Genomic DNA, 12,258 nt, shown 5'->3' on the forward strand with positions numbered 1-12,258 from the left:
TGCAGTTTTCCAGCGATTTGTTCACAATATTTTTCGTGATCTGTTTGGTCGTTATGTCGTTTTTTTACCTTGATGACATTACTGATCTTTTTTTCCCAATTTCAAGTGCGTGAAGTTTTATCTAGGTAACGCACAAATTCTGTGTGCAAAGTTTTCTAAGTGTTTGTTTGTGGTGTCTAGGTTACACCTCCCACCCCGATTCTGTACAAATGGACCCAAAAACAGTCTTAGCAGTTGTGCAGCGGGCAAGACCCCGCAGTCTTGCCTGTATAATGGTACATTTTTAGGCACAGGTAAGGGGAGGAGTTTATGTTTGCCTAATGTATGGCTATGAGGAGGGTGGGGTGTATATATATATATATATATATATATATATATATATATATATATATATAGTGTATTGCTATGAGAAAGTTGATTATATATATAGTGTATAGCTATGAGCGGGGTGGGGTATACAGTACATTGCTTTGAGGAAGATAACATTTATGAATAGATATAACCCCCAAGCCCAAAAGAAGGGTAATCCTTCAGCCATGTTTCCCTAGACTTTTCCTCCACAGGAGGTTTTTCCTCTCCTGAATTTGAAGCATGACTGTTAGGATTCGGGACGTGCCTTTGGCTTGGCCTCCATAGCAGCCAAACTGCTTCTCAAGTTTTGCTCTGCTCTGCTATTCCTGGTTTAAGACGTGGCCAGCGTTTCACTGCCTGGCTGATCAGCATAGGTGTAGTGAGTTTACTGATTGTTGACTGACACCTGACTCAGCAGTCAGCTGTCAGTATCTGGGCTGGACCTGGAGCCTCAGCCCCAACCATGGCTGGTGACTGGGACTCCAGGCTCCATAAGTATTCTCACTTTTTTCATGTTCCTTGCCTGCGATCCCTTGGATCCCGATTCTTTACCTTGTTGGTACAGCTGGTTGTTATCGATTAGGACCGTTTGACCACCCCTTCATTGTGTTTGTACGTCTGTCTGTTTTGTGTCCACCAGATCAGGTTATAGAACGCCACCCAGTTATCCACTGCCATTTAGGACTGACGTGGCAAGTAAGCAGGGACAGCTGGGGCAGGTGTCAGTCAGGCTGCACTTGTCCATTGTCTTCCCTTGTCCCCTCATGACAATGACTCTTTATAACTCAAGCATTAGCTTTTGTTTTGCCCAATTTTCAAAGTTTTTGCCTGGACTTGAAGTTATAAGTTATGTGCTTGTGTCATAGAATTAAGTGTGCAAAAATGTGTAAATAGGTAAAAAACTAAAGTAAGTGTGTGTGTGTAAATGCATTTCAGTGTAAAAGTGTGTGTTTGTCTGTGTTGCATGTGTGTCTGTATCTATTTCTTGGTAACATCCTCTGTACATACAGTATATAGCAGACATACGCCAGGGTTACAGTTTATATATACAGTGCCGGACTGGCCAACCAGATGACCGGGGGATCCTCCGGGGGGCCCTCAGCTTTAGAACCTGCACTAACACTGGCTGACATGTTGTTTTTCACTGGTTCTTCATTGGTGGGCACCAGGATCATTCACTCACATCAAGCAGAAGCTTTCAGACTGACTAATCACTCTCCGTCCACCACTGTGTTATAATCTCTTCATTTCTCCATTATATATTGAGGTTCCTGTCAAACAATGAATGTTCAGCAATTTCACACAAAAACACCAAAAGAATCAGACACTAAACAGATGGCGGCGATCCGAGAGAAATAGAAGACGATTAGTGTAACCTCAGCCGGATAACATGATGGCTGCACAAAGAAGAGAGGAGCGGTAAAGTCACAGCATGTACTCAAGTCTATAGCCAAGGACATGTAATCCTCTCATCTTCCCCCATGCCACCAATTAGTTACCGAGTGACAGAATATCCAGCAGTTTCTCACAGTGCTCTCTGCTGCCTCCTCTGTCCATGTCAGGAACTGTCCAGAGCAGCAGCAAATCCCCATAGAAAACCTCTCCTGCTCTGGACAGTTCCTGACATGGACAGAGGTGGCAGCAGAGAGCACTGTGTCAGACTGGAGAGAATACACCACTTCCTGCAGGACATAAAGCAGCTGATAAGTACTGAAGGACTGGAAATTTATAAGAAAAAGTAAAGTACAAATCTTTTTAACTTTCTGACACCAGTTGATCTGAAAAAATAATGTTTTGCAGGCGTTTTATTTTTAATTTCTTTATTAAGATTTCAGTCTTTGTTACATATGTCTCAGTGTGTTTTCTTTGGCTAGTATGTAGTTTATTATGTCGAGGTAGCCTTAGGCTATGTATATGCTTTGTTGGTGATATATACAGTGAGGTTACAGCACTGAGCTCTTCAGGACGGTCAGGACGGCTCCCAGCGCCAGGATGATGGCCGTGTAGCTGGAGGTGATGGTGGCGCCCCCGCTGGTGTTACACAGGTCGGTGTTGCAGCAGCTGTTGGTGGCGGTGACCCCACTGATAGAGGTGCTGAGCGGAGTGCAGGAGTCTACACATCTTTTTATGATGCTGGAGATACCACCTACAAGGGAGAAACCGAGATAAAGGGACGGCCAAATCCGGGAGCTCAGGAACATAATCGTAAAGACATGGACTTACCGGTTGTTGCCACCGTGGTCAGACAGGACGTTGCAGTGTTGCTGCAGGTGGTCGCAGTCATGCAGTTGGCGTTAGACGATTGTAACTCACAGGTGTAGCATCGCAGAGAGTAAGCTGCCGACAAAAGGGGAGAGGTTAGCGATGACGTACCGCTGTGTATCTAAGCTTATCATGGGCATACTTGCCAAAAGTCCGGGTTTTGCCGGGACTGTCCCAATTCTGAAAAAAAACAGCCCCGGCAAAATCATGTCCCGGGAAGCTTCGGCAGAGTAAGCCCTGCCCCTCTGCCAGCGCAAGTTACATCACTCATGCCGAGCATGGAGAGGAGTCACTGGGGGACTAGAGGGACCATACGTATATATATTTTTGTTTTAAATCCAGATGAAGGGGGTAGTAGTATGATGATAAAGGGGTAGGAGGATGCAGAAGGGGGTAGTAGTATGATGATGGTTGAGCAGTAGGATGCTAAAGGGGGTAGTAGTATGATGGTGGAGGTGCAGGAGGATGAAGGGGGTAGTAGTATGATGGTAGAGGTGCAGGAGGATGAAGGGGGTAGTAGTATGATGATGGAAGAGCAAGAGGATGATGAAGGGGGTAGTGGTATGTTTATGGAGGAGCAGGAGAATGCTAAAGAGGGTACTGGTATGATGATGAAGGGGGTAGTAGTATAATGAAGGAGCAGGAGGATAAAAGGGGTAGTAGTATGATGATTGAGAGGGATGAGGATAAAGGGGTAGTAGTATGATGGTGGAGCGGCAGGAGTATGAGCAAGGGGGCAGTAGTATTATGATGGAGGGGCAGGAGGATGATGAAGGGAGTAGTAGTATTATGATGGATTTGCAGAAGGATGAAGGGGGTAATAGTACGATGATATGGGGTGCAGCTGCATCATATGGGCAAAAAACTAGCAGTATATACACTCAGTCAGTACAGTGCTATCTCTGGGCCACAGCCTGCTCTGAGTGGGGTGAATAATACACTGGGGACCTGATACTGGGGTGTGTAATATACTGGGGACCTGATGCTGAGGTGTATAATACACTGGGGACCTGATACTGGGGTGTGTAATATTCTGGGGGCCTGATACTGGGGTGGGTAATATACTGGGGACCTGATACTAGGTTGGGTAATATACTGGGGACCTGATACTGGGATGTGTAATATACTGGGGATCTGATACTGGGGTGTGTAATATACTGGGGATCTGATACTGGGGTGTGTAATATACTGGGGATCTGATACTGGGGTGGCTAATATACTGGGGACCTGATACTGGGGTGGGTAATATACTGGGGACCTGATACTGGGGTGGGTAATATACTGGGCATCTGATACTGGGGTGTGTAATATACTGGGGATATGATACTGGGGTGGCTAATATACTGGGGACCTGATACTGGGGTGGGTTATATACTGGGGACCTGATACAGGGGTGGGTAATATACTGGGGACCTGATACTGGCGTGTGTAATATACTGGGGACCTGATACAGGGGTGGGTAATATACTGGGGATCTGATTCTGGGGAGTGTAATGTACTGGGGATCTGATACTGGGGTGGGTAATAAACTGGGGACCTGATACTTGGGTGTGTAATATACTGGGGGCCTGATACTGGGGTGGGATATATACTGGGAACCTGATACTGGGGTGTGTAATATACTGGGGATCTGATACTGGGTGTGTAATATACTGGGGACCTGATACTGGGGTGTGTAATATATTGGAGGCCTGATACTGGGGTGTGCAATATACTGGAGAGCTGACACTGGGATGTGTAATATACTGGGGACCTGATAGTGGGGTGTGTAATATACTGGGGATCAGATACTGGGGGGGGTGTAATCCTCCTTTTGTGTTGTTCTAAAATTCTAGCTGGAAAATTTTGGAAAAAAAAACACTGGTGACAAGCCACACCCCGCAAACCACACCCATGATAGGCCACACCCTACCAAGCTCACACCCACAGTAAGCCACACCCCTTGTTTCAACGCTAAAGTAAATGTTCTACGATTTTACCCTATCATGATTTAAACCATCTAACGAGCCCCTGTATCTAAGCCTAGCAAGTGAGATACCAACTGATTGTCATGTGTGATACCCTCATACATTATACTGGTATCAGATCTACATATATAGAACCCCACAGACCTACAGAGGAGATGGAGAATGTATATAGGAGACTATAAGCCGTATACCCCACAGATATACAGAGGAGATGTATCTGTATATAGGAGACTATAAGCCGTATACCCCACAGATATACAGAGGAGATGGAGGATCTGTATATAGGAGACTATAAGCCGTATACCCCACAGATCTACATAGATGTACCTGTATATAGGAGACTATAAGCCGTATACCCCCAGATATACAGAGGAGATTTATCTGTATATAGGAGACTATAAACCGTATACCCCCACAGATATACAGAGGAGATGGAGGGATCTGTATATAGGAGACTATAATCCGTATACCCCACAGATATACAGAGGAGATGGAGGATCTGTATATAGGAGACTATAATCCGTATACCCCACAGATATACAGGGGAGATGGAGGATCTGTATATAGGAGACTATAATCCGTATACCCCACAGATATACAGAGGAGATGGAGATCTGTATCAGTGGCGGATTAAATGTACCCTGGGCCCTGGGCTGTATAAACACTGCCTGCCTCCCCCTCCCTGCTGGCCCCAATAAACATAATGTTTGGTCCCTTGCTGCACAGAGGATGTCAGCAGAGGAGGGGGCTGATCTTATAGGGGAGGTCACAGCAGCACAGAGGATGTCAGAAGAGGAGGGTTCTGATCTTATAGGGGAGGTCACAGCGTCCCAGCAGCACAGAGGATGTCAGGAGAGGAGGGTGCTGATCTTATAGGGGAGGTCACAGCAGCACAGATGATGTCAGGAGAGGAGGGTGCTAATCCTATAGGAGATGGTCCCCCTCTTCCCCCCTTATAGATGGTCCCCCTCTTCCCCCCCTTATAGCTGGTCCCCCTCCCCCCCTTATAGATGGTCCCCCTCTGCCCCCTCTTATAGATGGCCCCCCTCTTCCCTCCCCCTTATAGCTGGTCCCCCCTCTGCCCCCCCTTATAAATGGTCCCCCTCTTCCCCCCTTATAGCTGGTCCCCCCCCTTATAGATGGTCCCCCTTTCCCCCCTTATAGCTGGTCCCCCCCCCTTATAGATGGTCCCCCTCTTTCCCCCCTTATAGATGGTCCCCCTCTGCCCCCCCCTTATAGATGGTCCCCCTCTGCCCCCCCCCCCTTATAGATGGTCCCCCTCTCCCCCCCCCTTATAGATGGTCCCCCTCTGCCCCCCCTTATAGATGGTCCCCCTCTTTCCCCCCCTCTAATAGATGGTCCCCCTCTGCCCCCTCTTATAGATGGTCCCCCTCTGCCCCCCCTTATAGATGGTCCCCCTCTGCCCCCCCTTATAGATTGTCCCCCTCTGCCCCCCCTTATAGATGGTCCCCCTCTCCCCCCCCCCTTATAGATGGTCCCCCTCTGCCCCCCCCCCTTATAGATGGTCCCCCTCTCCCCCCCCTTATAGATGGTCCCCCTCTGCCCCCCCCTTATAGATGGTCCCCCTCTGCCCCCCCCTTATAGATGGTCCCCCTCTGCCCCCCCCTTATAGATGGTCCCCCTCTTTCCCCCTTATAGATGGTCCCCCTCTCCCCCCCCCTTATAGATGGTCCCCCTCTGCCCCCCCCCCCTTATAGATGGTCCCCCTCTTCCCCCCCCTCTTATAGATGGTCCCCCCTCCCCCCCCTTATAGATGGTCCCCCTCTTTCCCCCCTCTTATAGATGGTCCCCCCTCCCCTCCTTATAGATGGTCCCCCTCTTTCCCCCCCTCTTATAGATGGTCCCCCTCCCCCCCCCTTATAGATGGTCCTCCTCTGCCCCCCCTTATAGATGGCCCCCCTCTTCCCTCCCCCTTATAGCTGGTCCCCCCTCTGCCCCCCCTTATAAATGGTCCCCCTCTTCCCCCCTTATAGCTGGTCCCCCCCCTTATAGATGGTCCCCCTTTCCCCCCTTATAGCTGGTCCCCCCCCCCTTATAGATGGTCCCCCTCTTTCCCCCCTTATAGATGGTCCCCCTCTGCCCCCCCTTATAGATGGTCCCCCTCTGCCCCCCCCCTTATAGATGGTCCCCCTCTCCCCCCCCCTTATAGATGGTCCCCCTCTGCCCCCCCTTATAGATGGTCCCCCTCTTTCCCCCCCTCTTATAGATGGTCCCCCTCTGCCCCCCCTTATAGATTGTCCCCCTCTGCCCCCCCTTATAGATATTCCCCCTCTCCCCCCCCTTATAGATGGTCCCCCTCTGCCCCCCCCCTTATAGATGGTCCCCCTCTCCCCCCCCTTATAGATGGTCCCCCTCTGCCCCCCCCTTATAGATGGTCCCCCTCTGCCCCCCCCTTATAGATGGTCCCCCTCTGCCCCCCCCTTATAGATGGTCCCCCTCTTTCCCCCTTATAGATGGTCCCCCTCTCCCCCCCCCTTATAGATGGTCCCCCTCTGCCCCCCCCTTATAGATGGTCCCCCTCTTCCCCCCCCCCTCTTATAGATGGTCCCCCCTCCCCCCCCCTTATAGATGGTCCCCCTCTTTCCCCCCTCTTATAGATGGTCCCCCCTCCCCTCCTTATAGATGGTCCCCCTCTTTCCCCCCCTCTTATAGATGGTCCCCCTCCCCCCCCCTTATAGATGGTCCCCCTCTGCCCCCCCTTATAGATGGTCCCCCTCTTTCCCCCCCTCTTATAGATTGTCCCCCTCTCCCCCCTTATAGATGGCCCCCCTCTTCCCCCCCTTATAGATGGTCCCCCCTCCCCCCCCCCTTATAGATGGTCTCCCTCTGCCCCCCCTTATAGATGGTCCCCCTCTTCCCTCCCTTATAGATGGTCCCCCTCCCCCCCCCCCTTATAGATGGTCCCCCTCTGCCCCCCTTATAGATGGTCCCCCTCTGCCCCCCCCCTTATAGATGGTCCCCCTCTTCCCCCCCCTCTTATAGATGGTCCCCCCTCCCCCCCCCTTATAGATGGTCCCCCTCTTTCCCCCCCTCTTATAGATGGTCCCCCCTCCCCTCCTTATAGATGGTCCCCCTCCCCCCCCTTGTAGATGGTCCCCCTCTCCCCCTCCCTTATAGATAGTCCCCCTCTTCCCCCCTTATAGATGGTCCCCCTCTCCCCCCCCCCTTATAGATGGTCCCCCTCTTCCCCCCCTTGTAGATGGTCCCCCTCTCCCCCTCCCTTATAGATGGTCCCCCTCTTCCCTCCTTATAGATGGTCCCCCTCTCCCCCCCCCCCTTATAGATGGTCCCCCCTCCCTCCCCTTTTAGATGGTCCCCCCCTTATAGATGGTCCCCCTTCCCCCCCCTTATAGATGGTCCCCCCTCCCCCCCCCTTATAGATGGTCCCCCCTCCCACCCCCCCCCCCCCCTTATAGATGGTCCCCCCTCCCCCCCCCTTATAGATGGTCCCCCTCTTGCCACCAGATAACACAAAAAAAAACCCTCACCTGCCATCTGTTCCCCCGTCGTGTCCCTTCCTCTCCCCGGCAGCGCGCGCATCAGAGAGCTCCCCGTGCGCCGGAAGTTACAGCCACAGGCACACAGGGAGCTATCTGTTGCGCGCGCTGCCGGGGACAGGACGGGACACCACCGGCAGCCGCACATCAGAGAGTCAGTGGCGGATTATAATGTGGGTGGCGTGGCCCCCCCTTCCCCGCCCCCCCGAAGCCTCAGACCCCGGGAAGCCGCCCAAACTGCCCATATTATAATCCGCCACTGATCTGTATATAGGAGACTATAAGCCGTATACTCCACAGATATACAGAGGAGATGTATCTGTATATAGGAGACTATAAGCCGTATACCCCACAGATTTACAGAGGAGATGTACCTGTATATAGGAGACTATAAGCCGTATACTCCACAGATATACAGAGGAGATAGAGGGATCTGTATATAGGAGACTATAAGCCGTATACCCCACAGATATACAGAGGAGATGTATCTGTATATAGGAGACTATAAGCCGTATACCCCACAGATATACAGAGGAGATGGAGGATCTGTATATAGGAGACTATAAGCTGTATACCCCACAGATATACAGAGGAGATGGAGGATCTGTATATAGGAGACTATAAGCCGTATACCCCACAGATATACAGGGGAGATGTATCTGTATATAGGAGACTATAAGCCGTATACCCCCCAGATATACAGAGGAGATGGAGGGATCTGTATATAGGAGACTATAAGCCGTATACCCCACAGATATACAGAGGAGATGGAGGGATCTGTATATAGGAGACTATACGCCGTATACCCCACAGATATACAGAGGAGATGGAGGGATCTGTATATAGGAGACTATAAGCCGTATACCCCACAGATCTACAGAGGAGATGTATCTGTATATAGGAGACTATAAGCCGTATACCCCACAGATATACAGAGGAGATGTATCTGTATATAGGAGACTATAAGCCGTATACCCCACAGATATACAGAGGAGATGGAGGGATCTGTATATAGGAGACTATAAGCCGTATACTCCACAGATCTACAGAGGAGATGGAGGATCTGTATATAGGAGACTATAAGCCGTATACTCCACAGATATACAGAGGAGATGGAGGGATCTGTATATAGGAGACTATAAGCCGTATACCCCACAGATATACAGAGGAGATGGAGGATCTGTATATAGGAAACTATAGGCCGTATACTCCACAGATATACAGAGGAGATGTATCTGTATATAGGAGACTATAAGCCGTATACCCCACAGATATACAGAGGAGATGGAGGATCTGTATATAGGAGACTATAAGCCGTATACTCCACAGATCTACAGAGGAGATGGAGGATCTGTATATAGGAGACTATAAGCCGTATACTCCACAGATATACAGAGGAGATGGAGGGATCTGTATATAGGAGACTATAAGCCGTATACCCCACAGATATACAGAGGAGATGAAGGATCTGTATATAGGAGACTATAAGCCGTATACCCCACAGATATACAGAGGAGATGAAGGATCTGTATATAGGAGACTTTAATCCGTATACTCGATATAAAAGAGATAGAAAAAAATGGTTGCTTGAAGGAAACAGAAGGAAACCATCTGGAGATATAGAACATGCCCCCCCCCCCATATATATATATATATACTGTATACACAGGAAGGTTCTTTGCTGATATGAGAATAACACTGTTGTCGCTCTGAGGCCTCGGCGGCCGATAATGGAAACCCGTCACCTGCTGGATTCAGTTTTTATTGTGGAAACTTCAGCGCAGGATTTCAGGTGGATCCTCCCTGAGGTGATGGATTTTTTCCTCATTAAGGTACAAACACACGAGTATGTGAGTATGGATTCTCATAGAAACTACAGGCAATGGATCCGCAGCGGATCGGCCCTGTGTGTTTGTTCCCGTACACTGAACGTTCTGACAGGAAACACTACGCATGGCGCCGACCCAACACGTTCCGGAAGATACTAACAGAGAAGCATGGGGCGCAACAATATAGTCAGGATGGAAAGAAAGATGGAGGACAGGAGATACAGGAGAGTCTGGAGGAGCAAATCCGCCACAAATGTTTTAAAAAGCTTACACCTCAGGGTTTCCGTTTCCCAAATCCACAGATTTATTAAGGTCAGGTTTTTCATGTGACAAAACTATAGCCCGACCCCCCCCCCCCCCCCCATCACACCAGCGGTGACGGATTTCAGTATGCAGGACCCCTCAAAAAAGTCACATACAATAAAGATGTCGGTTACGGCAGGATTTAAAGGGACACGTCCACGTATCGGTTTAAAATCACAAAATGACAGGTGTGTCGGTTTTCAGACAGTTTTGTAGGTCACAACGTTAGTGAATATGGTGAAACAAGAAACCGACAGGAAAAACTAGTGAAAACCATCAATTTCATGACGGGAACAGGTTAGAAAATGACCCAAAACGTACAGAGAAATCCCCCCTGTCACCTCCATCACAGTGTACCGACTCTCGGGGTGAATTGTCAGTGTTTAACTAACAATATTTCCCGTCATGTCATTTAGATGGTAGAAAAACCCCAAAAGGGCCGTCTCCATTCCAGCAGTGGAGAGAAGGAGAAAGTGGGGGGGGGGTCCTGGCGCTGCCAAATATTCCTTCACATCGAGCGGAGTATAAAACATAAAATGGCTGATTTATTGGACAAAATCAGTAACAATGTACATAGAATAAGCAATGACGCATAGCGGGAGTTTCATCTTCCTTCATCAAATCAATTTTCTCGTCTCCATTCCAGGTTATAACTAAAAAAAAACATTAAAAATGGGGAAATCTATGTAGGACACAAAGCTAGAAACCCCGAGCCAAGAAAAACTACTGACCAAGAAGAGGAGCAAATACTGTGTGTGACCCCAACCACAATCTCACACCCAAACAACACTTCACCCCTCATCATTACAGTATGGTATCAGGTGTGGGGTCTTACCTGTGCCCCCCCCCCCATCATTACAGTATGGTATCAGGTGTGGGGTCTTACCTGTGTCCCCCCATCATTACAGTATGGTATCAGGTGTGGGGTCTTACCTGTGTCCCCCCATGATTACAGTATGGTATCAGGTGTGGGGTCTTACTTGTGTCCCCCCATCATTACAGTATGGTATCAGGTGTGGGGTCTTACCTGTGTCCCCCCATCATTACAGTATGGTATCAGGTGTGGGGTCTTACCTGTGTCCCCCCATGATTACAGTATGGTATCAGGTGTGGGGTCTTACTTGTGTCCCCCCCCCCCCCCCCTATCATTACAGTATGGTATCAGGTGTGGGGTCTTACCTGTGTCCCCCATCATTACAGTGTGGTATCAGGTGTGGGGTCTTACCTGTGTCCCCCCATCATTACAGTATGGTATCAGGTGTGGGGTCTTACCTGTGTCCCCCCCCCCCCCCCATCATTACAGTATGGTATCAGGTGTGGGGTCTTACCTGTGTCCCCCCCCATCATTACAGTATGGTATCAAGTGTGGGGTCTTATCTGTGTCCCCCATCATTACAGTATGGTATCAGGTGTGGGGTCTTACCTGTGTCCCTCCCATCATTACAGTATGGTATCAGGTGTGGGGTCTTACCTGTGTCCCCCCCATCATTACAGTATGGTATCAGGTGTGGGGTCTTACCTGTTTCCCCCCCCCCTATCATTACAGTATGGTATCAGGTGTGGGGTCTTACCTGTGTCCCCCATCATTACAGTATGGTATCAGGTGTGGGGTCTTACCTGTGTCCCCTATCATTACAGTATGGTATCAGGTGTGGGGTCTTACCTGTGTCCCTCCCCCATCATTACAGTATGGTATTAGGTGTGGGGTCTTACCTGTGTCCCCCCTATCATTACAGTATGGTACCAGGTGTGGGGTCTTACCTGCGGTAGCACAGAGGGCGATCACCAGGAGGATGCTTGTGTACGCTGCCATTGTGAGCTGTGGTCTGTGTGAGGGGGGGAGGCTCGGCCTCTCTCTCTCTATATATATATATATATATATATATATATATATATATGTATGTAGGCGTTAAGTTGTCTAAACAAGAATTTTCCTAGCCTCTCCTTATCTATTGTCAATTAAAGTACAACCTGGTCATCACGTCCCTCCCCCTAATCCCCATTAGACAATTGACGCTTGCACCTTAT

General features: G+C 49.4%; 1 protein-coding gene across 1 annotated transcript; it reads right to left on the minus strand.

Moving 5' to 3' along the window:
* Window positions 1–2,206: 2,206 nt before the first annotated feature.
* LOC138784267 (ly6/PLAUR domain-containing protein 2-like) lies at window positions 2,207–12,043 on the minus strand. The gene is made up of 3 exons (XM_069959781.1): window positions 11,992–12,043; window positions 2,575–2,688; window positions 2,207–2,497 (listed from the first exon to the last, which is right to left on the minus strand). Exons 1-3 carry the CDS (start codon window positions 12,041–12,043, stop codon window positions 2,295–2,297), a joined length of 369 nt encoding a protein of 122 aa, XP_069815882.1. The 3' UTR covers window positions 2,207–2,294.
* Window positions 12,044–12,258: the final 215 nt, after the last annotated feature.

The sequence above is a fragment of the Dendropsophus ebraccatus genome, chromosome 2 (assembly GCF_027789765.1).
Source record: "Dendropsophus ebraccatus isolate aDenEbr1 chromosome 2, aDenEbr1.pat, whole genome shotgun sequence".
NCBI lineage: Eukaryota > Metazoa > Chordata > Amphibia > Anura > Hylidae > Dendropsophus > Dendropsophus ebraccatus.

Excerpts from the sequence above, each read along its gene's own strand:
- LOC138784267 (XM_069959781.1), bottom strand. The coding sequence starts at position 12,043 with ATGGCAGCGTACACAAGCATCCTCCTGGTGATCGCCCTCTGTGCTACC. Across the intron at positions 2,689-11,991 it reads CGCCCTCTGTGCTACCGCAG|CTTACTCTCTGCGATGCTAC; the intron begins GTAAGACCCCAC and ends TTTTGTCGGCAG. Across the intron at positions 2,498-2,574 it reads GACCACGGTGGCAACAACCG|GTGGTATCTCCAGCATCATA; the intron begins GTAAGTCCATGT and ends TCTCCCTTGTAG.